Raw genomic sequence first — 24,988 nt, 5'->3', positions numbered from 1 at the left:
TATCTGTGGCGGGACCCAGGTGCGCTGGCCGCTCTTTTTAAGCCCATGCGTAGCTGACGAGGGGCCCACTCAGGCATAAAATGGGCAGCCCAAACCTGTTTTGCCAGCACTGCGCCAACGAGGGACCCATGAAGGTTTATTGCGGGCAGCCACCAGCCCTCATTGCCCCTGTCGGACCCGCACGGGCCCGCCACCTTGTGCTACTGGGGTAGTTTCTCAAACATGAAGTGTCCCTAACAGGGAGTTTCTTCAACATGGAGTTCCTCGAACAAAGATTTGCTCCAACATAGATTTTCTCCAACAGGGAGCTTCTCTAACATGGAATATCTCCAACATGAAGTTTCTTCAACATAGAGTTTTTCAACATGAAGTTTCTCCAGCATGGAGTTTCTCCACCATGAAGTTTCTCAACGAGGAGTGTCTCCAACAGCGAGCTTCTGCAACATGGAGTTCCTCTAATAGGGAGCTTCTCCAGCATAGATTTTCTCTAAAAGGAACTTTCTAAAACATAGAGTTACTCTCACAAGAAGCTTCTCTAACAGGAAGTTTATCCAACATAAAATTCCTCCAACAGAGATTTTCTCCAATATGGAGTTCGTCTGACAGGGTGTTTCTCTAACAGGGATATTCTCCAACATAGAGATTTTTTAGCATGGAGTTTATACAGCATGGAGTTTTTCCAACAGGGAGTTTTTCCATAACAGATTTTCTCCAAGATAGAGTTTCTCCAACAGTGACTTTCTCCAACAGAGTTTCTCCAAACCGGAGATTCTGTAACTTGAAGTTTCTTCATCAGGGAGTTTCTCCAACAGAGATTTTCACCAAAAAGCATTTTCTCTAACAGGGTTTTTCTCTAATAGGGAGTTTCTCCAACTGGGAGTTTCTCTCAAACTGTTTATATCCAACATGGGGTTTCTCCACCGTGGAGTTCCTCCAACATAAAGTTTCTCCAACAGGAACTTGTCCAAAATGGAGCTTCCCCAACAGGGAGTCCTTCAACAGGAAGTTTCCCCAACAGAGAGTTTCTCCAGCGTAAATTTTTTCAACAGGGAGTTTCTCCAAATCCAACAAAGTTTCTCCAACATAAAATTTATCCAACATGGAGTTTGTCCAACAGGAGCTACTCAGACAGAGAGTTTCTCCAACAGGCAGTTTCTTCAACGTAGAGTTTCTGCAACATAGAGTTTCACAAACATAGCGTTGCACAAAGGGAGAGTTTTTCAACATGAAATTTATCCAACAGGAAGTTTCTTCAAAAAGGAGTTTCCCCAACAGGAAGCTACTCAAGCAAATTTTCTCCAACATAGAATTTCTTCAACAGGGATTGAGTTCAAGAGGAAGTTTTTCCAACAGAGAGTTTCTCCAACAGGAATTTTCTACAGCAGGAAGTTTCTGAAACATGGAGTTTCTCCAAAAGGCACATTCAATGAAATGGAGTTTCTCCAATAGGGAGTTTCTCCAACATGAATTTTCTCCGACAGGGGGCTTCAACAACGTGTTTTTCCAAAAGGACACCAGTAGCACAAGGTGGCGGGCCCATGCGGGTCCGACATGGGCAATCAGGGCTGGTGGCTGCCCGCAATAAACCTACATGGGTCCCTTGTGGGCGCAGTGCTGGCAAAACGGGTTTGGGTTGCCCATTTTATGCCTGAGTGGGCCCCTCGGCAGCTACGCATGGACTTAAAAAGAGCGGCCAGCCCACCTGGGTCCCACCACAGATACATGCGGGCAACAGTGCGGGCTCTATCAAGGTTCAGTGTGGGCAGCCCCTTTCGGTGATGCCCATGCAGCGCCTTGAGGGAACCACGGTGGTTTTGTGTGGGCAGAGAGTATTCCCGCCTTCGGCCTACATGGGTCCTGTGTGGAAAATACAGGGGCTAAACTTTGGGCTGAACAGCGGCGAAGCGTTGTAGGCATGCAGTTTGGGCTGTCTGAGCAACGCCTACATTGGTTCCGCATGGGCTACGCGTGGGCACGTTTGTCATTTCCGCATCTTACCCGCCTCTATTCTAAACAGGGTATGAAAGGGCTAAGTATGGGTTGTATGCATGCCACCACAGATACATGCGGGCAACAGTGCGGGCTCTATCATGGTTCAGTGTGGGCAGCCCATCTGGGGCTGCCCGTGCAGCGCCTTGAGGGAGCCACGGTGGTTTTGTGTGGGCAGAGAAATAGTATTCCCGCCTTCCGCCTACATGGGTCCTGTGTGGAAAATACAGGGGCTAAACTTTGGTCTGCACTGCGGCAAAGCGTTGTAGGCATGCAGTTTGGGCTGTCTGAGCAACGTCTACGTTGGTCCCGCATGGGCTAGGCCTGGGCACGTTTGTCATTTCCGCATCTTCCCCGCCTTTATCCTAACCAAGGTATGAAAAGGCTAAGCATGGGCTGCATGCAGTTCGTGTGCCTAAATTATGGGGTTACATGACGGTGAAGTGCGAGCAAACCCAATAGAGGCGGCCCCTGCAGCACCATCAAGGATCCAAGGAGGCTAGCTGCGTGTGGGAAACAAACAATAGTCCCGCCTACAGCCTACAAAGGCTCTGCGTAGAAAATACGTAGGTGGCGCATGGGCATATATCAGCCATTCCCACACCTTCCCCGCCTACATATCTGGTATAAAAGGGCTATGTGTGGACTATGCAGTGGCAAAATGTGTGTGCGTGGACCTGGGCTATACGACGGTGAATTGCGGGCAACCGCGATGGGGCTTGCCGTGCATCACTCTGACGACACTGTGAGTGGAAAGGGGAGTATATTTAAGCCCGTAGCCTTCGTAAGTCCTGCGTCCATTATTCTGGAGTTTGCAGTGCAGAAACATCACGCGTAATGTTACCGATCGTTGCCCGGCGACACCTATGGACATGTAGTTCCACTTACATTAGCCTGGCTGCATATCCTACATTATATGTAAAAGGGCTGCATGGGTACCATAGCCATGGAGCATGAGCGCATGGGTGAAGTGCGGGCATATATATATATATATATATATATATATATATATATATATATATATATATATATATATATATATATATATATATATATATATATATATATATATATATATATATATATATATCCGCAGTATATGGGCTGCCCCTCAGCACGTTGATGAAGCCAGACGAATGTGGGCAAATAGCTTGCATTCCCGCGTTCAAGCTAAATATATTCTGCATAGAATATGGAATTAAGCATGTAATTTAAGTTATATGCGCTTCAAAATCGCAAAGCATATAGGTAGACGAATTCCGGCTCCCAGCAATAACTGAGGCGGTCCCCTCTTTCGACCTGGTAAAAACGGTTCTTGTCAGTTTTGTTGGGAGTCATGTGATAATTTGAATTTTTATGGTCCCTTGATGTTCGATTTTAATGAGATTTTGCAGTCATACACATTTTGTTGAAATCTACAATAGCACCTTCGAGATTACCTTTTTTTTTTAAGTTGAGTAAAGCCGACTTGTTCTGCAGGTCATATCTTTGTAGCATAAGGCGAAATGTGGTTTAGGAGAAACTTGGTGCTGTGCTAAAAAATATGCAATGAAAGCTCGTTATTCCAGTCGGCAAAAGACGAGAAAGAAAAGAGAAAAGCTATGAAAAGTGTTTTTAAAGTTGTTCTGCAAGGTGCTGACACATTGTCGCCCGCTTTTGACATGAAAACTGGCTGGAAATGATGCACGGAGGCGCGGAGCGCCTTAGTCTAACTGCAATTATGTAACAGTTCGCAGTATATATTTACCATGACGCTAATAGCCACGCTAATAGCCACGCGCCAGCGCCTAGCGAGCTTCCCAACGCCGTTCAAATCCAGCGCGCTGCTGGCAGGTCACGTGGCAGGACGCAGCACACCCTCCTCCCCTCCTCTCCCTCGGTGCATTCCGGAGTGATATCCGGCTAGGTCTTGCGCCGCGCCATGCCATGCTCCGTGCTGCTGCTGTTCGTGTGCTGTTTGTGTCTGGTTTCAAAATCGTTCCTTCAAACTTCCGTTTGGATTTCCTGCTTATCGTAGCTTGCGCCGCGTGTCAGCAATGCAGCCGTTCGCGCACTTTGTGAAAAGTCATCACGCCGAGAAGCATGGAGCCGTTTCATATTGACAACACGTTCGGCTTCAACCGTTGCCGCCGCGAAGCAAGAGAAGAAAGCGGTTACTGGAATGCGTAGAGTCTTCGTTTCCAGGTGAGACCCATAGTGTAGCGCAAGAGTGCGTGCAATTTGCGACCGCGTAAATAAACGAGCGAGCGCAAAGCGAGAAGAAGCGGAAGGGACGAGGCTCTGTCAGCTCTGTCCTGTTCGTTTCCCTTCGGCATTGCTCGTGAGTCACTGGTTGTTTCCGCGGCAGCAAAGTGCATTCCACATCGAATCATCGAACTGATGGTCCGTCAGTGTTCACAGTGTATGCGTTGCGACGCGAGCGCCGAGGTGTATGCATGGATGCGTTTGCTGAATGGCTGGCACGCGTAGGAGTCCTAAATGTAAATGTGGCAATTGTATACTGCCCAGCAAGGCGCGTCACTATGATTTGGGCTTTCGTTAAGGTGGTTGCCCGACTTCCTGTTCATTATTCCACGTGGGACTTGATCGTGCACTGACTGCACGCGTGTTTTTGACGCCAATATCGGCCCGTTGCGGACTGCCGATAGCGTGCGCCGCGCGGTTTGTTTAGCGTTCTGTTATTCGCTACGCGTATGTGCTTCATTATAGGGATCTGATGTGGCGTCTTAAGGTTAGAACACACCTCTACGAGCCGATTACACCAGCCGACAAGCTCAGAGTGGGAGGCGTGTGACGCGTCAAGGCATGCAAGCGACTGAGTGAATTGAGGCGACGCGTCACTGCGATACCACAACAGGTAGCTGCCTGCTCAATTACTTTTGTGACATTGGTAACGTAGCCTGCAGCTGTTAAGTTCTTTTAGTTGCTGGCGGCCGTGAATAAAAATTATTGCTAAATGATGACGAAGAAGTAGCCCTAGAAAAAGAGCGCTTTGTAGCCCTTTCAAATTAAGTGGTTTTTTGAATAACCTAAGTAGTACAGAGCTTATCATAAAAACTAGTGTGAGCAAGTGGTTTTATGCATTTTAAGTTTGGCTGTTTAAACATTTTCTTGTGGTTGTGTGAAATGCCAGCAATTCAAATTATCAGGAAGTTCCAGGCATTGTTGGTGCAAAATACACAGCTGGAAATTATGATGTTATGCAGGTGAAGTGCCTTCTCTTCAGTAGTGAAGAGGTCTGAAAAGAGCTTCATCGGAGAAGATGTCTCCACTGTCCAGATTTGGGGCTGTTCTTGTCTGTGCCCGTTCAGGGTACATTGCAGAGCACAAGTATGTGTCGAGTTTTCTCAGATCTGTTTTTTTTTCACCTCTGCATTGAGATCAATGTGTTGCAATGTCTGCTTTGGACCAGAACGTTGATGGCATGTATTGGCATTCCCGTATTCAAAATAACGTGTGTGTCTCTTCTCAATAGGTCATCTTTAGATAGTGCCAGTTTCATGCTCAGAAAGAAGCAGTGCTTAAATACAGGGGGGTCACGGCTGGCCTCGGAACCCTTACAAAACTAGCGAGGAATCTGAGACTCCCTGTGCTAGAATGTAGGGAGCGTATGAATCCGAAGCAAGCAACCAATTTTCTTTTTCTTGTTAGTGGTTTTTGGAACATTTCTCCTGTCATTTTTTAAAATTTCGTGCTGACTTTTAGCAAAGAATCATTAACACGTTTTCTTTTAGCCTAGACGCAAAAAATGCAACGTTGACAGCACAACACACAGGGTGCAAGAAAAAGGGAAACCCGCACCCTCATACCACGATTGAGTCCAGAGCTGGCCGCTCAGCTCCAAGGCTACACAGCGACAGCGAGCACACTGGCATAGCCTCAGCTCAGCTGCTTTCTCTCTCTCCCTTTTTAGTTCCCTCCCCACCTGTTCTCGAGTCACTAGAAACCTCGTTCAATGCAGCCAGGCTTTAAAAAATGCCAATATGAAGTAATGGGCTACAGGGCAGCATTCTATGGTGATATTACAGCATGAGAACAATGCTTTTATTCTTTTTTCCTCTAGTATCCATCTTCCATGGCACTCCTCATAGACAATCATAGTAGAAGGATAACCATGTCAATCTTCAGCAGTAATGCAGGTGTCACATGGCACTCCTCAGAGACTGGTCCAGCAAATACGTCTTATTTCACTTGATGAAAAGAATATGAATGGTGCTATATAGTGCAGCTATGAATGCACATCAAAGATGAAACATTAATTGGACTTGACATTTTCTCTTCTGTGGCCTCTCACTGTATAACGAAAGTAGAAACAGCGCTAACTTTTACACAAACCACACAGAAAGAACAGACAGGACAGCTCCCGTCCTGTTTGTTCTTTCTGTGTTGTTTATGTAAAAATTAGCGCTGTTTTTACTTTTGTTACACAATGTTACACCAACTAGTCCAGCAAGAGGTACTGTTAAAAGAACTTTTCACTGTAGTTGCAATATTTTTACTGCCTCTAGATCTGAGTGGAAATTAAGCACTGTCTACTGCAAACTACTTCAAGGTCTGTTGTATTATAGCCTGTGCTCAAAAAAGCTAAAAGTGCTAAATGAAAAAGGTGAATGTTCACCATAAATTGTTACCTCTGTGATTATCTTGGTCAGTTTAGATTTTTTTTGCCCATTCACTTGCTTGGTGATGACACTGTGCAAGTTCAGTGAATATACTTGCTCTAATACACTTACAGGAAATTAGGAGCTTGTAGTGACCTGTTTGACTCAGCCTTTCGGCATGCTACCTGATATCATAATTCAGCAAAGCTTGAAAGAAAATGCATATTCTATGGACACCAGATGTTTGCTTGCGTCTTTTTCAAATGCCTTAGACGTTAATGTGCAGGCGTGAACAAAAGTAAACGGAGCGTGCCGCACAAGAAAGAACTGCTTTTCAGTGCCGCCTACCAAAACCACACGTAAGCTGAAAATCGCGACACGCATATGCAGGCCCCCTACCGGCGCAACCCTCTCATTGCTCCGCTTGCCTCGCATTTGGCCGTAGTCAGGGTCACGCTGATGATGATTATGGTCGGATGGTTGTGCACTTAGCAGCGAGCGGGCATTTCGGAGCCCACAGACCGCTGCCCTTGATGCCACAAATCCCACGGGGGCGACGCTATCATTATGCCGTTTCATCTGTGGCAGCTGTAGGCGGGTTTTCATCGCAAATAACACGCGTCCTTCAAACTTAAGTTGCTTCTGGGATTCATTTCCATCTTGCTATGGACCAAATAAACTCAAAAACACTCGATCCATTACCGCAGTTTCGGGTTTTTTAATACAGTTACCGTTCATTTTCGGCTTGCACCTACGAGGAACCGACGGAGCGGCAAAGCATGCGCCCTGTGTGTCTGTACTACACCACAGTGCTCCTGCATTGGAACCTCGCCTAGGAGGACAGCTTAAAATGAGATGAAACTGGCGCTCTTGGCACTTTTTGCAGCGCGATCCAGCGTCTCAAGGATAGTGACTGCTTCCAAATGTGCTGGATGCAGCTGTTGGGTTTCCACACCTATATTCTCAAACAGACCAATGTCTATATGTAACTGGTAGCAGTGAAGTAATACAGCTCGCACAGAAGAGTTTGGCACCCTTGCCGGGTACTGTAAAGGCTCATACTCTGATTAGTGGGCGATCACGGGCACTTATATGCCGAATTTCGCACGCGGGGCACGCAACAGTGACGCACTGCTGCCGCGGCATTCGTGTGGGTGAGACAGCGGGTGCTTGTAGTCATCCTAAGATCCGAAGGTGCATGCAAAGTGATTACCATGAGCTCTGCTCTGCACATGACAGCGCGATACGCAGCGCACTGTCTCAGTGGTGATAAGAGCAGGATCCAGTATAGGGGCAGTTTGTTTCGAGGGAGACAGGCAGGGTGCATGCACTAGTTCTGCGTCAGCGCCTGGTAGGGACAAGGCGAATCATCAGTGATAACTGTAGAAAATTAACACAAAACTGCGGCAGTATGCCGAGTGTTTCGAGCGCGTTTGCTTGCGAGTGAGACGCAGCAGAGTCCCAGCGGCAGCAAAAGTTCGAAACATGCGGGTTGTTTGCGGCGCAAACACGCCTCCAGCTGTCTCAAACGAAGCGGCTTAATGGTAGAGGCGTCCCCGCGCAATTTGCCTTATCAAGACAGCGGTCTTTGTTTCCCGAAATGTTCGCTAGCTACACAGAGCACAACCATCCGATCATGATCATCATCAGCACGACACAGACGCCGGTCGAATGCGAGGCAAGCGGAGCATTGAGTGGGTCACGCCGGAAGCGGGCCTGCACATGCACGTGGCGATTTCGAGCTTTCGTCTGGTTTGGCTAGGCGGCGCTGACACGCAGTTCTTGTTCGGCGCGCTCCTTTTGCTTCTGTCCGCACCTGTACATGGACCACCCTATGATATTTGCTCTATGACTGGTAAATAATTTATATTTGTCCTTCTCCTTGTTTCAGTATTATCAACCCAACGATGGCTGCGACGTGTAGTTGGTTTTCAGGCCATGTCAAAAGCAAGAAAGCTGGTAATATAACTGCTGCTATGGCATTTGTTGTCATTCAAGCTTTTGAAACAGCCTGTTTTAGGTGTTGTAGTGCTATAAAACTGCATATCAACATTTATATTGTAGCCTTTTCCATGCCTCAGCAGACCTAAAGGCCAACTAGGCATCACAGCCATCATTCGGCTGATCAAGCCTAAACAACATCAGAGAAGGGAATGGAATTATAAATTATTAATTGGTAGGCAAATACCACTTAGGGATTCATGTATTCTAATGTCTAATGCAGCGTTTAAAAAATATGTGACCAAAGTTACGTTTTTATAATCCTTGAAACTTATTTTTTAGGTGTGTTCTATTTCACTGTTCTCAATTTGCAGAGGTAGCAGTGTTCAGTACTGCTTACCTTCTTTATGTTGTTCTCTTTTCATTCATTGGTTGGGCCCTGTTTTCCTGTGTTATTTTGTGTTCTGTAATCGCATAGTGCATCCCTTCTTTTTGTTTGTGCACCACTTCTGTTCAGTGTTTTTTTGTGGCAGGCCTCATGACAGCTGGCAGCTTTCCTTTCATTTTTGCCTTCTCCTCTGACAATGCTCATGGTACTAGATGAAATATAGATTACTGAAAGGCTGAATTCTAAATTGTACAGCATCATTAAGGTGCCCTCTTCCTTTTTAGCACATGTCAATAATGGTGATACCTTCTGTTGCCAAGAATCTTACATTGACACAAATTTGTTTCACAAGTGCAGGGCATGCTTTGCTCTCATGTAGAGTTTTTGCATTTACAGTGTATAATTTGTACATGGTCTCTTAGTTGGTGACTGACACAGTGGCCTCATTGGCTGAATTTTATAAAATATTATGAAGGTTAGAATTTGTTTTTCTCACTGCAGATGAGCTTTACAGGAGCTTATGATGCCTTCAACAGTCATGTCATTTTTATTGCTTTTAGTTAGGATACTGAGGCTTAAATGAGCGAGCATCTGAGGCCAAAATACCAGTACAACTTCGTGCCGTTTGTCAGCTTCCTTTGTGATGTGCATAACTGTTCAAGTAGGAAATAATTTCAGGTCTTAGTGGTCCTTCATTTGTTTTTGATTTTCAGCCTTTATGCCAGATCTCAGATTTTGGTGGGTAGTTTGTCACATCCTTCATCATTGAAGTAGATAGCACAATGTACCAGCCGTGACAATTGGTCTTTATAACTAAGCACCCCACCCTTCCTTTATGAGCACACCAAAGCTGAGATCTGATGGCAACTTTGATGAGTATTGAAACCTGAAGTTGTCTTGTTTCAAGCATAATGTTACGGACCACTTTAAAATTTCCTTATGCTATTGGGTTCAAATCATGTTTTTGCTTGCTGTCAAACTCGCTCAACGGCACTTTCATTGTAAAAATTAGTATAACACTTGGAAAAGGCAGCCAGGTCCTTCATTGAATGCGAGTGGTGCACACTGGAATCCTGCTCCTGCAGCAAATCATGTGGGTCATATTGGAGGTTGTGTTAAAAAGTGATGAAGCATAGATATAATAATTGTGATAAACAGTTATTACCATTTTGTGGCCCTTGAACAAATTCTGTCTTTTAAAGGCACTGTACTAAAAAGAAACTGAAGTGCACTGGAGCCGCTGGAAACCTTATGTGTGAAAGAAGGCATACTGACTGTGCTCATGACAATTTGATGATTGTGCAAAATTTCATAATGACCATTTTACAACTTCTTTATGAACATTTGATTTTGCCTATATAAGGGACGCCTGCGCCTTCCATCAGCAGTGGACACGGCAACCCCGTCGTGACAATGTCAACTGATGTGCCACTATTTGTGCAGGTACTTACCGTTTTCTTTTCCATCGCCTTGGGTCGCGCAGTAAGCGCAGACAGCGGCTTCAATCGTCACCCAGCTTCTGCCGATGCCTTTCGACTGCCGTGCGCGGGGGGCGTACATTTTTCACACTGCAAGCTGCTGTCGCGGCACGTGTATACTGCCTTCTGCGCACCCTCTTCGAGCACAGCGACGTCATCCACACTTCCAGCCCGGATTTTGCCTATAAAAGGGACGCCCGCGCCTTCCATCAGCAGTGGACACGGCAACCCCGTCGTGACAATGTGAACTTATGTGCCACTATTTGTGCAGGTTGGTGGACGAAAATATTGCTGCCGTAGCAACTGTCTTTTTTTGATCGTGTTGCCGTGTCCACGCACATTGCTGGTTTGCTTTAGTGATTGTATCTCAATTTTAGGCCTGTTGCTGAAGTTATCCGGTGACGATGAGGAAAATCCTGGCCCGGATACAATGGAAATGATTCAGCAAGTAATTGCTTCCGAAACTGAAATCCTCAGCGAATTAAGCGAAATACAGGAAAACCAAACATCGTCTGAAGCAAGAATTCTGGACATGCAATCCAGGCTGTCTGCTATAGAACAAAAGCTACAAACCTTTGACGAGTCTCGGGATAGGCTTTCGAAACTAGAAACTTTTGCTGAAAGATTGGAAATAGAAATGACTACAGTTTCGAGAAAACTTGATGAGTTGGAAAACCGCTCGCGGCGCAATAACTTGATTGTACGCGGAGTCAAGGAGGAGGAATCAGAGAGTGAAGATGACCCACTACAGAAAGTAAACCATGACATCTTTGATAAAATTTTGAAATAAAGGGTGGACACTATTGAAAGGATTCACCGACTTGGAAAGAGGGAACCAGGTAGAGACCGACCGATTATTATTAAACGTACTGACTTTAGGGATAAGATGAAAATAATGAGTAACTGTTTCAACCTAAAAGGCACTCAATTTAGTGTAAATGAAGATTTTTCTAAAAGGGTTGTGGAAATACGAAAAAACCTTTGGAACTCCTGTGCCGATGAACGAAAGAACGGCGTGAAAGCTAAGTTAATTTTTGATAAGTTATAGTCAAGAATACCTTATGCGCATTGAACGAGGAGACCAAGCAGCGGTTCAAATGCCAGGTTGCCACTAGCACTAGCAATGAGTGACTAAACAATCATAAGACGCTCTGCTTTAAAATTATAAATGTGAACGCTAGGAGCATGCTTAACAAGGTTGACGCCATAGAAAGTATATGCCTTGAACATGAACCCGATATTATGGTAATCACAGAGACATGGCTACATAAAGATATTAGAGACTGTGAAGTTGCTCCCCCAAACTACTCCATAGTACGAAAAGACCGTGAAAGGAGGGGTGGCGGTGTTGCAATACTGGTTAAGAGTACTCAGTCATAGAAGGGTTTGATGATTTAGAAACTGCATGGATTAAAACCAGACTGAATGGTCGTACTGTCTTAGTGGGTGCTTTCTACAGAGCTCCCAATTCAACCATAGACGTGCTTGATAACCTAAAAAGGTTACTGGACCTAAATGTACACTTTGGTGACAATATTACGTTGACAGGTGATTTTAATTTGCCAGGAATTGATTGGATGTCGCTTTCTCCCGGCTGAGTTGATACAGCTAGCAGTGAACATCTGATCGAACTCGCCCATTGCTATGGTTTGACTCAGATTGTTGAAAAGAGTACGAGAGTATGTACGACGTCATCCTCGATACTAGACCTTGTCTTTTTGTCATCTGGTCAACTAGAGTTTTTGCTGAGTTGTGATGTTGAAGAAGGATTGTCTGACCATAAAATGGTGATTATGTCGCTCAATATGACTCATGAAATATGTCACAAATCTTGCAGAAAGACTGTTTTGAATTTTGCGGCTGCCAATGATGTCGGATTACTGGACTACCTTGAAATCTCGTTTGATGAATTCATGTGTTTATATCAAGACCGACTTGGCACAGATAAGTTGTGGGATTTTTTTGCAAACATGACAGCGAAAGCAATTGAGATGTTCATTCCTAAAACCACGATAATAACAAAAAGGAAGCATCCTTGGAATAATAGACATTATTCACAAAAAACGACAGCTCAAAAGGAAACGAAAAAGATGCTCACAATACCCAAGCCCTGAATTAAAAACCTCCATATGTCGTATGAGCCAAGAGTTAAAGCGACTCATCAAAGAAAGTAAAATTACCTTTTACAGTCAGACTCTCACCAGATTTCTTACTGAAGCGCCCAGTAAGTTCTGGCGATATATAAATGGCGGCGGTAAACCTCACCATTCTAATGAAGAAGAGAGCCCCCAGAGGGCTGAAAGTTTCAATTCATTTTTTGCATCTGTTTTCACTGAAAATGACGGCGAATCACCGTTTTTTGAGCCTCCAGGTTGCCCTCCTATACCCGATTTAGAAATAAGTGAAGAAGGTGTTCTGAAACTCCTTTTGAATATCAACACTAAAAAGAACTCAGGACCGGACGGTATCCCGAATGAATTCTTATATAGATATGCAGAGTGGAATTCTAAATTTCTTACCAAAATCTTTCAATCGTCTGTCGACAGTAGTTGTGTTCCCATTGCCTGGAAATGTGCGAAAATAGTGCCTGTGCATAAAAATGGTCCCTCTTCTAACGTTGAAAATTATAGACCGATTTACCTCATTAGCACGTGTTCCAAGTTACTCGAACATATTATGTACGCTCACTTATCAACTTTTCTTGAGAGTAACAATCACCTATTTGTAAACCAGCATGGCTTCCGCAAGGGGCTTTCTACCATCACACAACTCACGGAAACTGTACATGATCTTTCCAATCAATTAATTCCCGCATGCAAACAGACATCGTATATTTGCACTTTGCAAAGGCGTTTGATAAGGTTTCGCACCCTAAGCTATTACTAAAAATCAGTGCTATATTTAAAAATGAAACTATATCTCAGTGGTTCAGGTCATATCTTTCGTCTAGAGTACAGTATGTTCAGGTTCAAGAGTATAAATCCAACATCATGCCAGTCGATTCCGGTGTTCCCAGGGCAGCGTTCTGGGCCCTCTCTTGTTTTTGATCTTCATCAACGACTTGCCTGTTGGTTTGAGCGTTCCAGTTAGACTGTGTGCAGATTACTGCATCGTTTATAAACAAATTAATACTCCAGAAGATCAGGCAGAACTCAAGCAAAACGTGCAGAAAATACATGAATGGTGTAAGGTGTGGCAGATGGTAATAAATTCAAACAAAACAGATTTTATGACCATTACAAGAAAGAAAACTGTCCTTGATTACAGTTACAGCATTAATGGTAGATTACTAACTAGAGTAAGTAATTTTAAATACCTTGGAGTAGCACTGACATCTGACTTACGCTAGAATTCACACATAGATAATGTATGTACTAAGGCTTCCAAGGCACTCTGGAGCTTGAGACGCAATATGTGCAGTGCAACTCCTGAAATATAAAGTGTGGTTTTCAAAAGCCTAGTTAGGCCTACCCTCGAATATGCAAAAGTTGTCTGGGACCCGTACACTGCTTCCAACTGTTCTAAGCTGGAAAGAATCCAGCGTCTCGGAGCAAGGCTTATATTTAATACGTATCGTTATTCTGATTCTCCAACTTCTTTGTGTAAATCTGCTGATTTGCAAACACTTGACATTAGAACCAAATGCGGCAGACTCAAGTTTCTTTTCCAGATCGCTAACCACTACTTGAAAATCGATCAAACAAAATACTTTGAAATTAAAACAGGGGAAACATCACGCCATCGTCACAGTTTGTACATCCCAATGCCGCCTGTCAGAAATGATTGCTTTAAATTTAGTTTTTTCCCGAGAGTCATTAAGAAATGGAATATGTTACCAAACTCCGTTGTCACGGCACAATCACTTAGCGAATTTTTAGATAAACTGCCCAATGTTTTATGTTCTGCTTGATTTCTATGACAATGTTTTTTTTTGTTCAAGTGGCAAACACAATTAGGTATGAAATTTAGTTTTGATCTCAGTGTTTGTTTAATGTGTTCTTTTTCTGTTTCAAGTTTGATATCCACTCCAGTATTAGCCCGCCCAGGCTGACAGTATGAATAAATGAAAATGAAATGAAATGAAATGTACTCTCTAGTGTCACATAAGGTTTAATGACAGAACTTGTCTCTAATTTTTCTTTGCACTTCAGTTTTGTTTCTTTTTATATTTTGTATTTCTTAGCATGAACACCACAGGCCATGCACTCCTGTATTACTTTGCATAAAGAAACAGTGGCAAGTCAAGTGTCTCTGCGTGTGGGCCCCTCGTTGAACACTATTCTAAGGCACTAAGTTGTTTGCCTTGGACTATATCAATACCTCATGCGCTTCTAGCTGAAAAATAATGTTTCGTTCAATTTTGACTACAAGAACTTTGCTAACTAGGCAGCATGTTGAGGACACGTTAGATTTACTACAGGTCAACCGGCATTAGTGCCTTGCTCGACAAGGGTATGGGCAAGAACTGCAATTAGAAAATTGCTCTTACCAGTCACTGCGAAGCCACCGCGGTGGCTGAGTGGTTATGGCACTCGGCTGCTGGCCTGAAAGACGCGAATTCAATCCCGGCCGCGGCGGTCAAATTTCGATGAAGGCGAAATTTTTGAGGCCCGTGTACTGTGCGGTGTCAGAGCATTCTAAAGAACCCCAGGTGGTCGAAAGTTCTGGAGTCCTTCATTACGGTGTCTTATAGCCTGAGTCGCTTTGGGACGTTAAATCCATATAAACCAAACCATAAACCAAACCAGTCACCGCGTGTTGATTTAAACACTGGTAGTGCTCCTACTATTTTTATTTTCAGTATTTGCTACCACACATACTAATCTGCGATTTTCAAGGATGAAGTCGATTTTTTTCTATAATTGTGCAGTTAAAGTTGCATGTTCTAAAATTCGAAGCAAGCAGTTGCCTTTTGTACTTCACACTACTATCAGAACTCACCACTATTGCATGACACCATCAACGTCAAGGTGCAAGTCTTGTGTTGATAATAAACGAAATGATTTCTTACTTTCTTGCTTCAAATGGCGTTAACGTATACTGCTGTGTTTTCTGTGAAGCGTACAAATACAATTATTATCATATTACTGGCTGCAAATATGGCTAAGAATTTTTATATGCGTATTCTTTTTCTATTAGGTGTATCTAAATTCAAGGTAGAGAAGGCAGTGCATTAAACCGTGAAGGGAATCCCAAAGGATGCAGTATTTCACAAGAGAACTGCCATTCCCATCTGGTCAACAGAAGCAGTTGTACTATGCAGTTCCAGTGGCAAGTGCTCAGCAGGTGACAGCGGAAGGCAAGGAAAAGGTTATCCACAAGGCTAAGAATAGAGGGCTGGGATAGTCGGTTCCGGGAAGAATTATGAGACATCATTTCAGCGCTCAAAAATATGTCCGGTGTCCGTGGTGTCTATCCTCTTCGTGTATTTTTATGCGCTGGAGTGTAATAAATGGATGAACTGAGAGATAATTGCTAGCTGTAGCTGGATTTATCTCAGGGGCAATATACTCACCCCATCAGTGTATGTGAGAATTACGACTCAGGTTTGTTAGGGGTTTATAATATGAAAGCACCAAAAAAGGATAATGCCAAACATACAAGACGTGATCAAATAATTGTGGATGTTGTCTTCATGTGAAAGTTTATTTACAGGAGGTTGATTGATGGTTTCAGTTAGGTCGTGTGAGGATAAAAGCAGCTTAAAAGCCTATGCTCTATGTGCAGTGCGGCAGTGCATGATCAGAGAAATTACTCATAATGAACAACTTTTATTGAATATGTACTTCTCATGCCATGGAAACAGAAGACGGACGGTACTTAGCAGTCATTTGCCCTGAAGCTTGAATTTTAGGTACTGAGGCCTAAGTGATGCTGACTCAGTATAGGCATTCGTGGGTGCCGCCACATTTGCCATCGTCCATGAACCCTCTGGTTGCCTCTACTTAACAACGAAAATTTTTATGTTATAACTTGTAGCCATCGGTGAAAGCATTTTGCATGGAAATAAGCTTGAATTGAATGCTAGCTGGCCTATTGTTTAACTGTCAGATGCCATGATGGAAGCGACTGTTAGAGTCCATCATGTAGCCCATAATGAGCCCCTGTTTGCCATTACCTTCTCTGCTCTCTTGTCTAGCTGTTATGCATACAGTTTTACAAATCACATTCTAACTTCGGCTACTTCAGTTTACATGTAAAAAGATTTTGGCTACTTTTTAGTCAAGCATAGGTGTGCTTGAGCACTCTCGCTAGCTTTGCTGCATGCTTTGCAAAAATAGTTTGTAACATTGAATATGACAAATCATATCTTAGCCACTTTTTTTGACACTTAGCAGGAACGGTCCGGTGGGGCCTGTAGAGATGGCTCGAAGCGGTTGCAATGTTTTGTTGCATACATGTTGGGAGGAATCATGCGACTTGTGAGTTATGTATATGTGTGGCAGTAAACATTGCTACTTTGGAAAAGGCACTATAGTGGGCAATGCACAGTACGCAGATTCTAGTGTGGGTTTTGTATGTGTGCAAGTGCCTGCAGGTAATCTGCAGTCAACTGCACCAGAAGCTCAGGATGTGTATAGCAAGCTATACCTAAACAAAACTCATGTGCGCTCAGGCAGCTTTGGTTTTAATACATTCAGCAGCAAAAATAATCTGGCAGCTTTTTTTTGCACATCTGTGGGGGTTTTACCAATGCCAGTGTTCATCGCATCTTGTTTAAGGTTTCCTTTCGAATCATTAACATTCCACCCTTGTCATTTTGTATGTGGCATTCAGCTGAAAATAAATTTCAGCAGTCGGCTTTTTATGCTTTGCTGCCACTTTTTTGGAAGAAATGAAGAGGAATGGCCTTCTAAATAGATGCAGCCAGCCATGCAGTGCTTTACAGTTCTGCACCCTGTGCGCATAGAAAGTCTCAATAAATGGATTTTGTCACCCTGAAATATACTCGCATCTGATATTTTTTTAGTCGAACTACATCTCACCTCCTTTTTGTGCCCATCTTTATGGGCATCTTGTAATCATTTCTGTAATTCCTTGATTTCTCTTATTTGTTGTTTTCTGCAGTAGTAGAATTTCTATAGCAATTTATTTCTCTAGGCTACCAAGTATTAGTATCTCTGAGCCTCGTAATGAATCAAATTACCGGAGATGCTAGAGTGCTGTTGTCTCAGAAAGCCTGACTGTGTTAGAAGGACTGTCATGCTCAATATCAGCTGCAATGCCAAATATTTTAGGAATTCAGATTATGACGCAGCCGTACCCAACTGTGTTGTAAATATATGCAGTTAGCTATGAATACAAAAGAAAAACACAACGCAATAATTCACATTTTCATTCACACAGCATGATGATGAACAGGGGCAAGGGAGGAGGCATCTCAGTGTTTTTCGGTGTCTTCCCCCTTGTCTGTGTTTATCGTACTGTGTGAATGAAAGTGTGAAATACTTGCTCATCCAGACACTGATTTCAAGCAAATTAATGTAAGTGGGGTGCTTTATGTGAGGAGCATTGATTTACTATAAAGCAGAAGACAATTGATTTACTGCAGAGGCATTGCAAGTTGTATTGAATGTGTACTGTATGTTTGCACCACTGAGCTAAATTTAATAGCAGTATTTGCTGGTTGTCTTTGCACTGTGATTATTATAGTGTATTTCACACAAATTCGTGATTTTGTTCTGTTGTTCTTCAGGCATTGTGGCTACACAGCTGAAGTCAAGCTGCTATCAGGAAAATTCAACCTATTCGACTTTGTCAAGCTATGATGCTAGGGGCCTCCATCTTGGCTATTCTGCAAATTTTGTTTACCAATGAAGCTAAGGATGCTTTTGTGCAAATGTAAGCATCTTTTCTTTACGATACGTGCTTTACGATACGTGCTTTACGATATGTTCCAGTGTACAATCATGTGAAAAATTATGATGCTGCGAGTGTGTGCCACACTATGCCTAACTGCGTGCAGGTGCCATCTGATGAAATGGTCGTGCCATCAAGGCCGGCGCAGCGAGATTTATGGATGTTAGTGCACCTGAATCAACATCAAGAGTGCTTGCCGTTTTACACCATTTGGCATGCATTCGCTGGGATCTCTTAATTTTTCTCACGATAGTATGTCCAAACTCACAGCATCTCAATCAAGACATTCTACGGTATACCAACTGCACCAAATCGAATGGTACACCGACCACACCAGGAAACACTAAACCAAAGCACACCAGGGCCGGTATCAGACAACCGGGTCACAGCACAGAAAACCAGACCAGGACACAATAAAGCACACCACACTACGCCACATCAGGACCCGTGTCTGAAAATCCTGGCCTGTTCGGAGCACCAGACACGGTCACACCAGAACCCGTGTCAAAAAATGAAAGTTTGGTGTAAACACCAGAAACGGGCTGGTGTTTTTTTTTCGACTGGGTATGTGGCATTTCTTTCAATTGTGCCTATGAACTACTGGCAACGTATTGATTCCTTTTAATATAATTTTGATGCATAGTGTTTTGTTCAGCTGTAGTTTAATTTGAGCCCTCCACAAATGGTGAGTCCACTTCAGATTAAGTTGGGACTTCGAAATTGCCTCATGTTGCATTTGGATTTGTAGACCTGAAAGCTGCATTTTGTACAAGTGTATTTGAAAGAAGATTTGCTGTGTATAATATCTAGCCTACTACAAGAAATTAGCACAAGCATTAGCCTTGCTGTTCATAGTGGCAGCTGGCGGTAATGTTCTTACATTACTCATTTAGCGCCAGACTCTAATTTTGCCATGGTCCAAGGTGGGCTTAAAGTAATGATTTCACTTCTTCCCCCTTATCTTATTGTTTGGAAAGCGTATTCCATAGAGTCGTGCATAAGAGCCAGTTAATATGATGATGCAAAGATGGGCGTTTAGAAGACAGCAGAGAATTCTGTTATTATTAAGCTGAGTCACACCACTGTGATCATAGGTCTCTTTGAGTCCTCTGTATTATCCTGTTCTACATCCTTCTGATTTTCTGTTGACTTGCACATGGTTCCTCGAAGAGGGAGTTTTATGAATGGTTCAGTGTATGGTTTTCATGGCATAGTTCACTTTGTATAATCTGTATAATCTATTTCAGATCAAAAAGCTAGCACTCATTGGGAGTGAGCCAGCTGATGAGGCTACAAAACTTATTATGAAGACTAGTGAAGACTCATGTGGCCCTTATGTACACATTGAAGGGGCGGGGCGAAAAAGAAGCATTTAAGAACCTACGGCTGTAGAGCGCAATTTTTGGTGAGTATATGTGAATCTTCTGAAGGTTATAGACATATTGTGAAGACACCATCTAATTGCAGGAAAAAGCTAATTTCAATCTACCTGGTGTGGTTTTCAGCACTTCCGTTATCAATTACTGAATAGGGATCCAAATTTAAAGGACTATAGGTACCAAATTTTTGCTTGTGCGTTTTCTTCTTTCAAACCATACGTTAGACATTCTATACATGTATGACCACAAATAATTTATTACTTAATTTCATGGTGGTTCAAAAGCGCAAACACACACGGACCAAGAGATGAGACACACTAACCAGCACTGATCTTACAACTGATTTTTTTTTATTAGGAAGAAGCACTTCATACATATACACACGGAAAAACAGCGCACATGTGCGATGTCAACAAGACACCTACTGCTAGTAAAAGGTAAAAACCGCTTTAAAAGCATGTGTGTATCTGCAGAACCGCTACCCACTATGTAGCATATTGATTTCTCGTAGCAATAATGTAACAGATGGCGTACTCACGCACCCATTACTTTTTCTGATAATATGAAATGCCCAGCTACTTCATTAGTGCGCTGGTCAGAATTAGCGAACAAGAAATCAGTATCGTCAAAAAATGCCGTACATTTGCACGTGAAACAATGCTTAGCTAGGTAAGTTTCTTTCTTGAAGAATTAGCGTGCTCCATGAGCCGCACGTTAACGCAGTGGCCAATCTGGAATATGTAGGTAAGGCCACAGGACAGGCATTTGATACACTACGCCAGTCTTACAGGGAACATATATATTTTCATGATTTATGTTGCAAGCATTTCTTCTGCGCCCTTCATGCTTTCTTTGAACTGCCGCCCCCACTCTTTCTAGCTTGTTAGGTGCAGGGTACAGAACCTTTACCCTATGCTTGCTTCCCACTCTTTTTAATCCGGTGCGACCGCATGTGACATATGGCATAACCACTACCTTTCTTCTCCCTTCTTCCGAACCTTTTTCCAGCCCCGAGGTACTTGTAGACGGTTTTCAGCTCATGGGGGACTGTCTGCACTCGAAACGAGAACTGAGTCCCGGAAACCAGCCTCCCTACATCTGTCTATTTGGACTAAGAGACTGAGCATCATTTTATAAGATTTCTTTCCTGCCATGCCTAAGCATCCCGTAACGATGCCACTTTTTACAAGCTTTGAATGAAAGTTCCTGTAATTCAAAAGGGGCTTTTCACTTCTAGGGGAATATTGCCAACAGATATGGTTGGGTTCGAAAGAGAATTTTAAATTCGAAAAAGAATTTTTGAACTTCAGCCCCGACCCATTACGTGCAAAAACATCAAGAACATTTGACACAAATTCGGGATTCACTGACCTGGCCAGCACGAGGTAATCGTCCACATAACAGAAAATGCGTATGCAATAATCGGCTACATCAGTCTCAGCTTTCATATCAACCCGGCTTAGATAAATGTTATTGAGAATGGGAGCTACCTTGGCACCTATGCACAAACCCGATTTTTGCATATAAGGTCGACCATCCCACTCAACAAGCGTGTTACTCAGGTAGTAAGATAATAGTTCCAGAAAGGAACCTCTTGTGATTCAACACTCATTTTGGAGCACGTATTCATTGTTGTCCTCTGTAATACATTGCTGAACATACTGGATTAGTTAAAAGTGTGGAACAGAATAAAACTAATCAACCACATCTATGTTTAAACCATCACATAGTGCCAGGCTCTCATTTCGGTGGAAATCAGCTACTGCCTCAGAATTAGGTACAAGAAACGGATCCTTTGCGCGAAGTGACGACAAATGTTTCCAAAGATAGGTAGACACAACCAACTGCCAAGAATTGGTCTCAGAGACAATTGCGAGGAAAGGAAAGTTAGGCTAGTGCGTCTTAACACTAAAGAAAATTTCTAGCACTCATGTTCAGAGGAGATGATGACTTTACTTCGGAAGTTTTAAGTATGAAGGTAGAGCAAAGAAAGTGAAGGAAGCTGAACAATCGGTTCTAGAAATTTCCTTTAGTGCTAAGATGCACAAGCCTAAATTTCCTTTCCGGGCTAGCGTATCTGAGCACAATTCTTGGCAGTTGTTTGCGTCTACCTATCTTCGCAAACATTTGTCGTCACTTCGCGTAAAGGATCCGTTTCTCGTACCTAATTCTGAGGCAGTAGCGGATTTCCTCCGAAATGAGAGCCGGGCACTATGTGATGAGAGCGATGAATGCGTGTTCCAAAATGAGTGTGGAATCACAACCGGATCTTTTCTTTAACTGTTATCTTACTACCTGAGTAACACGTTTGTTGAGTGGGATGGTAGTCTTTATATGCAAAAATCGTGTGTGTGCATAGGTGCCAAGGTAGCTCCCATTCTCAGTAACATTTATCTAAGCAGGGTCCATATGAAAGTTCAGACTGATCTAACGGGTAATGCATATGCATTTTCTGTTATGTGGATGATTACCTGGTGCTGCCTTGGTCCTTGAATCCCGAATTTGTGTCAAATGTTCATAGTTTTCCACATAATTGGTCGGGGCTGAGGTTCACACATGAAGTTCCTCAAGAGAGAGTCTTGCAATTCCTTGATTTAAAATTCTCTTTCGAACCCAACCATGTCTGTTGGCAGTATTCCCCTAGAAGTGAAAAGCCGCTTTTGAATTACAGGCCCTTTCATTCAAACGTTGCAAAAAGTGGCATCGTTACGGGATGCTTAGGCACGGCAGTAAAGAAATCTTATCATAAAATGATGCCCAGTCTCTTAGCCCAAATAGACAGATGTAGGGAAGCTGGTTTCTGGGACTCAGTTCTAGTTTCGAGTGCAGCCAAAGTCCTCCGTGAGCTGAAATCGTCTGCAAGTACCTCGGGGCTGGAAAAGGGTTCGGAAGAAGGGAGAAGAAAGGTAGTGGGTTATGCCATATGTCCACACGCTGTCGCACCGGATTAAAAAGAGTGGGAAGCAAGCATGGGGTAAAGGTTCTATTCCCTGCACCTAACAAGCTAGAGAGTGGGGGCGGTAGTTCAAATAAAGCATGAAGGGCGCAAAAGAAATGCTTGCAACATAAATCATGAAAATAGATATGTTCGCTGTAAGACTGGCGTAGCGTATCAAATCCCTCAGTCCTGTGGCCTTACCTACATAAATCAAATGGGCCGCTGCGTTAACGTGCGGCTCATGGAGCACGCTAATTCTTTAGGAAAGAAACTAACCTAGCTAAGCATTGTTTCACGTGCAAATGTACACCATTTTTTGACGATACTGATGTCTTGTTCGCTAATTGTGACCAGCGCACTAGAGAAGTAGCTAAGGCGTTTCATATTATCAGAAAAAGTAATGGGTGCGTAAGTATGCCATCTGTTACATTATCGCTTAGAGAAATCAATGTGCTACTTAGTGGGTAGTGGTTCTGCAGATATTCACGTGCTTTTAAAGCAGTTTTTTCTTGTACTAGCACTAGGAGTCTTGTTGACACTGCGCATGTGTGCTGTTTTTCGTGTATGTATAAATGACGTGCTTCTTCCTAATAAAAAATCTGCAGTAAGTTCAGCGCTGGTTTGTGTGTCTCGTCTCTTACATGGTCCGTATGTGTTTGCGCTTTTGAACCACCACTATGCATCAACACCAACTAGCGCAATGTGCAGTATTTCTGCAATTTAATTTCTTCTTGACGCTGTTTCGGTTTCATCAGTTGAACGATGACTGTGACGTATAGTTGGTGTTTTTTCACATGAGGCACAAAAAATCGGTTATATTATTGCTCACAGGTCATTTTGTGTCATTCCTGGTCTTGGAAGAGGCTGGATTAAATGTTGTAGTCAATTAAAGCTACATATCAGCGATTGTATTAGTTTTTCTAGTTGCATCATGTGACCAAAACATCAACTTCACGACAGTCGGCGTTCGGTCGATGAAACCAAAACAGCATGAGAGAAGAAATTCGATTATAAATTATTTAGCATGCTTGTAGGCAAGTACTACCTGGTAATCTATGAATTTATTATCTAACGCATCATTGACAGAAGAAAACACGCAATAAATTTAGGTGTCTATAGTCCTTTAATAGCTCATGCACCTTTCGGTTATTCTTATTATGGATATTTACGTTTATTATGGTTACGGATATTAACAGCCAACGAAATATGCTGATATTTCAAGCATTCCAGATTGTAGCATTGCATACGGCTATGAAGCATTTCCTGAAAGATGTGACTGTAATACTTTTGAATGTGATTTTTATCTACCATACTGAATATCAGTTTGATGTGTGTTTGTTTGTTCACTTTTACATCTGCTATGCTGCGCAGAATCCCAACAGCCACCATGGAAGGCAACAACAGAGTGGCTGCGTTCGTGCAGGGAGCGACTGGGATGGCGGTCGGAAAGTTCGGACGAAGGGGGCGGACCCTTCACCCCAGTAATTGGGGCTTTGTATGCAAGAATGCCCAAAATGTCTTGCAAAAACAAGTAAATAAATAAGAAGCATTCCTACTTGCATTGTAATTTCAGTAGTAGCATGTACACAAAAAATACTGATGATGTGAAGAAAGCCTCTGTGGGTTGGCAAGGTGGGCCTTAAGTTTAATTGGGTCGGTAGGCCCAAAGGCATAGAGCTATTGGGTCTATATGGGTTACCTTTGTTGACTTCCCGCAAGTTATCTCCTAAGAAGCCCACTGGGACCAGAACGGCTAGACCACAGGGGCCCAGTACGGGCTAGCCCACGGGTGCCCAGTACGGGCTAGCCCACGGAGGCCCGACACGGGCCAACCCACAGAGGCCCAGCACGGTCCAGCACACGCAGGCCCGGCACGGGTCAGCCCACGCAGGACCGGCACGGGCCTGCCCAAGGGGATCCAGCGCGGAGCCTTGTGGGGCTATGCAGTAAGCCCACTGGGCAGCCCTTGAGGGTCCCCCCCGATGCCGAGTTGCAAATCCCGCACATATCCCACGTCGGGCCCCTATGGGCAGCCCGTGCCGGGCCCACAAGGGCCCGCCGTTTCAGCCCCATTTGTGCAACTGGGGGAAGTATCTGGAATAAGGAGTTTCTCAACAGGGAGTTTTTGTAACTTGGAGTTTCTCCACCATAGAGTTTCTCCAAAATAGTCTCTCTAACAGAAAGTTTTTCGAATGGAGAGTTTCGTCAACATGAAGTTTCTCCAACATGCAGTTTCTCCAACAGGAACAATATCAAACTTGCAGTTTCTCTGAACGGAGGATTCTCCATAATGAAATTTCTCCAACACGAAGTTTCTCCGACAGGGAGTTTCTCCGACAGGAAGTGTCCTCAACAGGGGGTTTCGGCAACATGAAGTTCCTCCAGCATGGTGTTTCTGCAACATGAAGTTTCTA

At 43.5% G+C, this 24,988-nt stretch overlaps 1 protein-coding gene across 4 annotated transcripts; it reads left to right on the top strand.

Annotated features, from left to right (window-relative positions):
- Positions 1 to 3,919: 3,919 nt before the first annotated feature.
- Positions 3,920 to 24,106, top strand: LOC144094140 (uncharacterized). 4 transcript variants are annotated; one of them, XR_013306429.1, is made up of 6 exons: positions 3,920 to 4,173; positions 5,196 to 5,319; positions 10,363 to 10,668; positions 18,094 to 18,239; positions 19,505 to 19,662; positions 23,946 to 24,106. XR_013306429.1 is itself a non-coding variant. In XM_077628061.1 (6 exons), exons 2-4 carry the CDS (start codon positions 5,252 to 5,254, stop codon positions 18,213 to 18,215), a joined length of 456 nt encoding a protein of 151 aa, XP_077484187.1. In that variant the 5' UTR covers positions 3,920 to 4,173; positions 5,196 to 5,251; the 3' UTR covers positions 18,216 to 18,239; positions 19,505 to 19,662; positions 23,946 to 24,106. The 4 variants fall into 4 exon arrangements, 1 of the variants encoding a protein (XP_077484187.1); XM_077628061.1 differs by having other exon boundaries at positions 10,403 to 10,668; XR_013306431.1 differs by lacking the exon at positions 10,363 to 10,668.
- Positions 24,107 to 24,988: the final 882 nt, after the last annotated feature.

The sequence above is a fragment of the Amblyomma americanum genome, chromosome 6 (assembly GCF_052857255.1).
Source record: "Amblyomma americanum isolate KBUSLIRL-KWMA chromosome 6, ASM5285725v1, whole genome shotgun sequence".
In the NCBI taxonomy this organism is placed as follows: domain Eukaryota; kingdom Metazoa; phylum Arthropoda; class Arachnida; order Ixodida; family Ixodidae; genus Amblyomma; species Amblyomma americanum.
The sequence above is the reverse complement of the archived record's forward strand: the minus strand, read 5'-3'. Positions and strand labels throughout refer to the sequence as shown.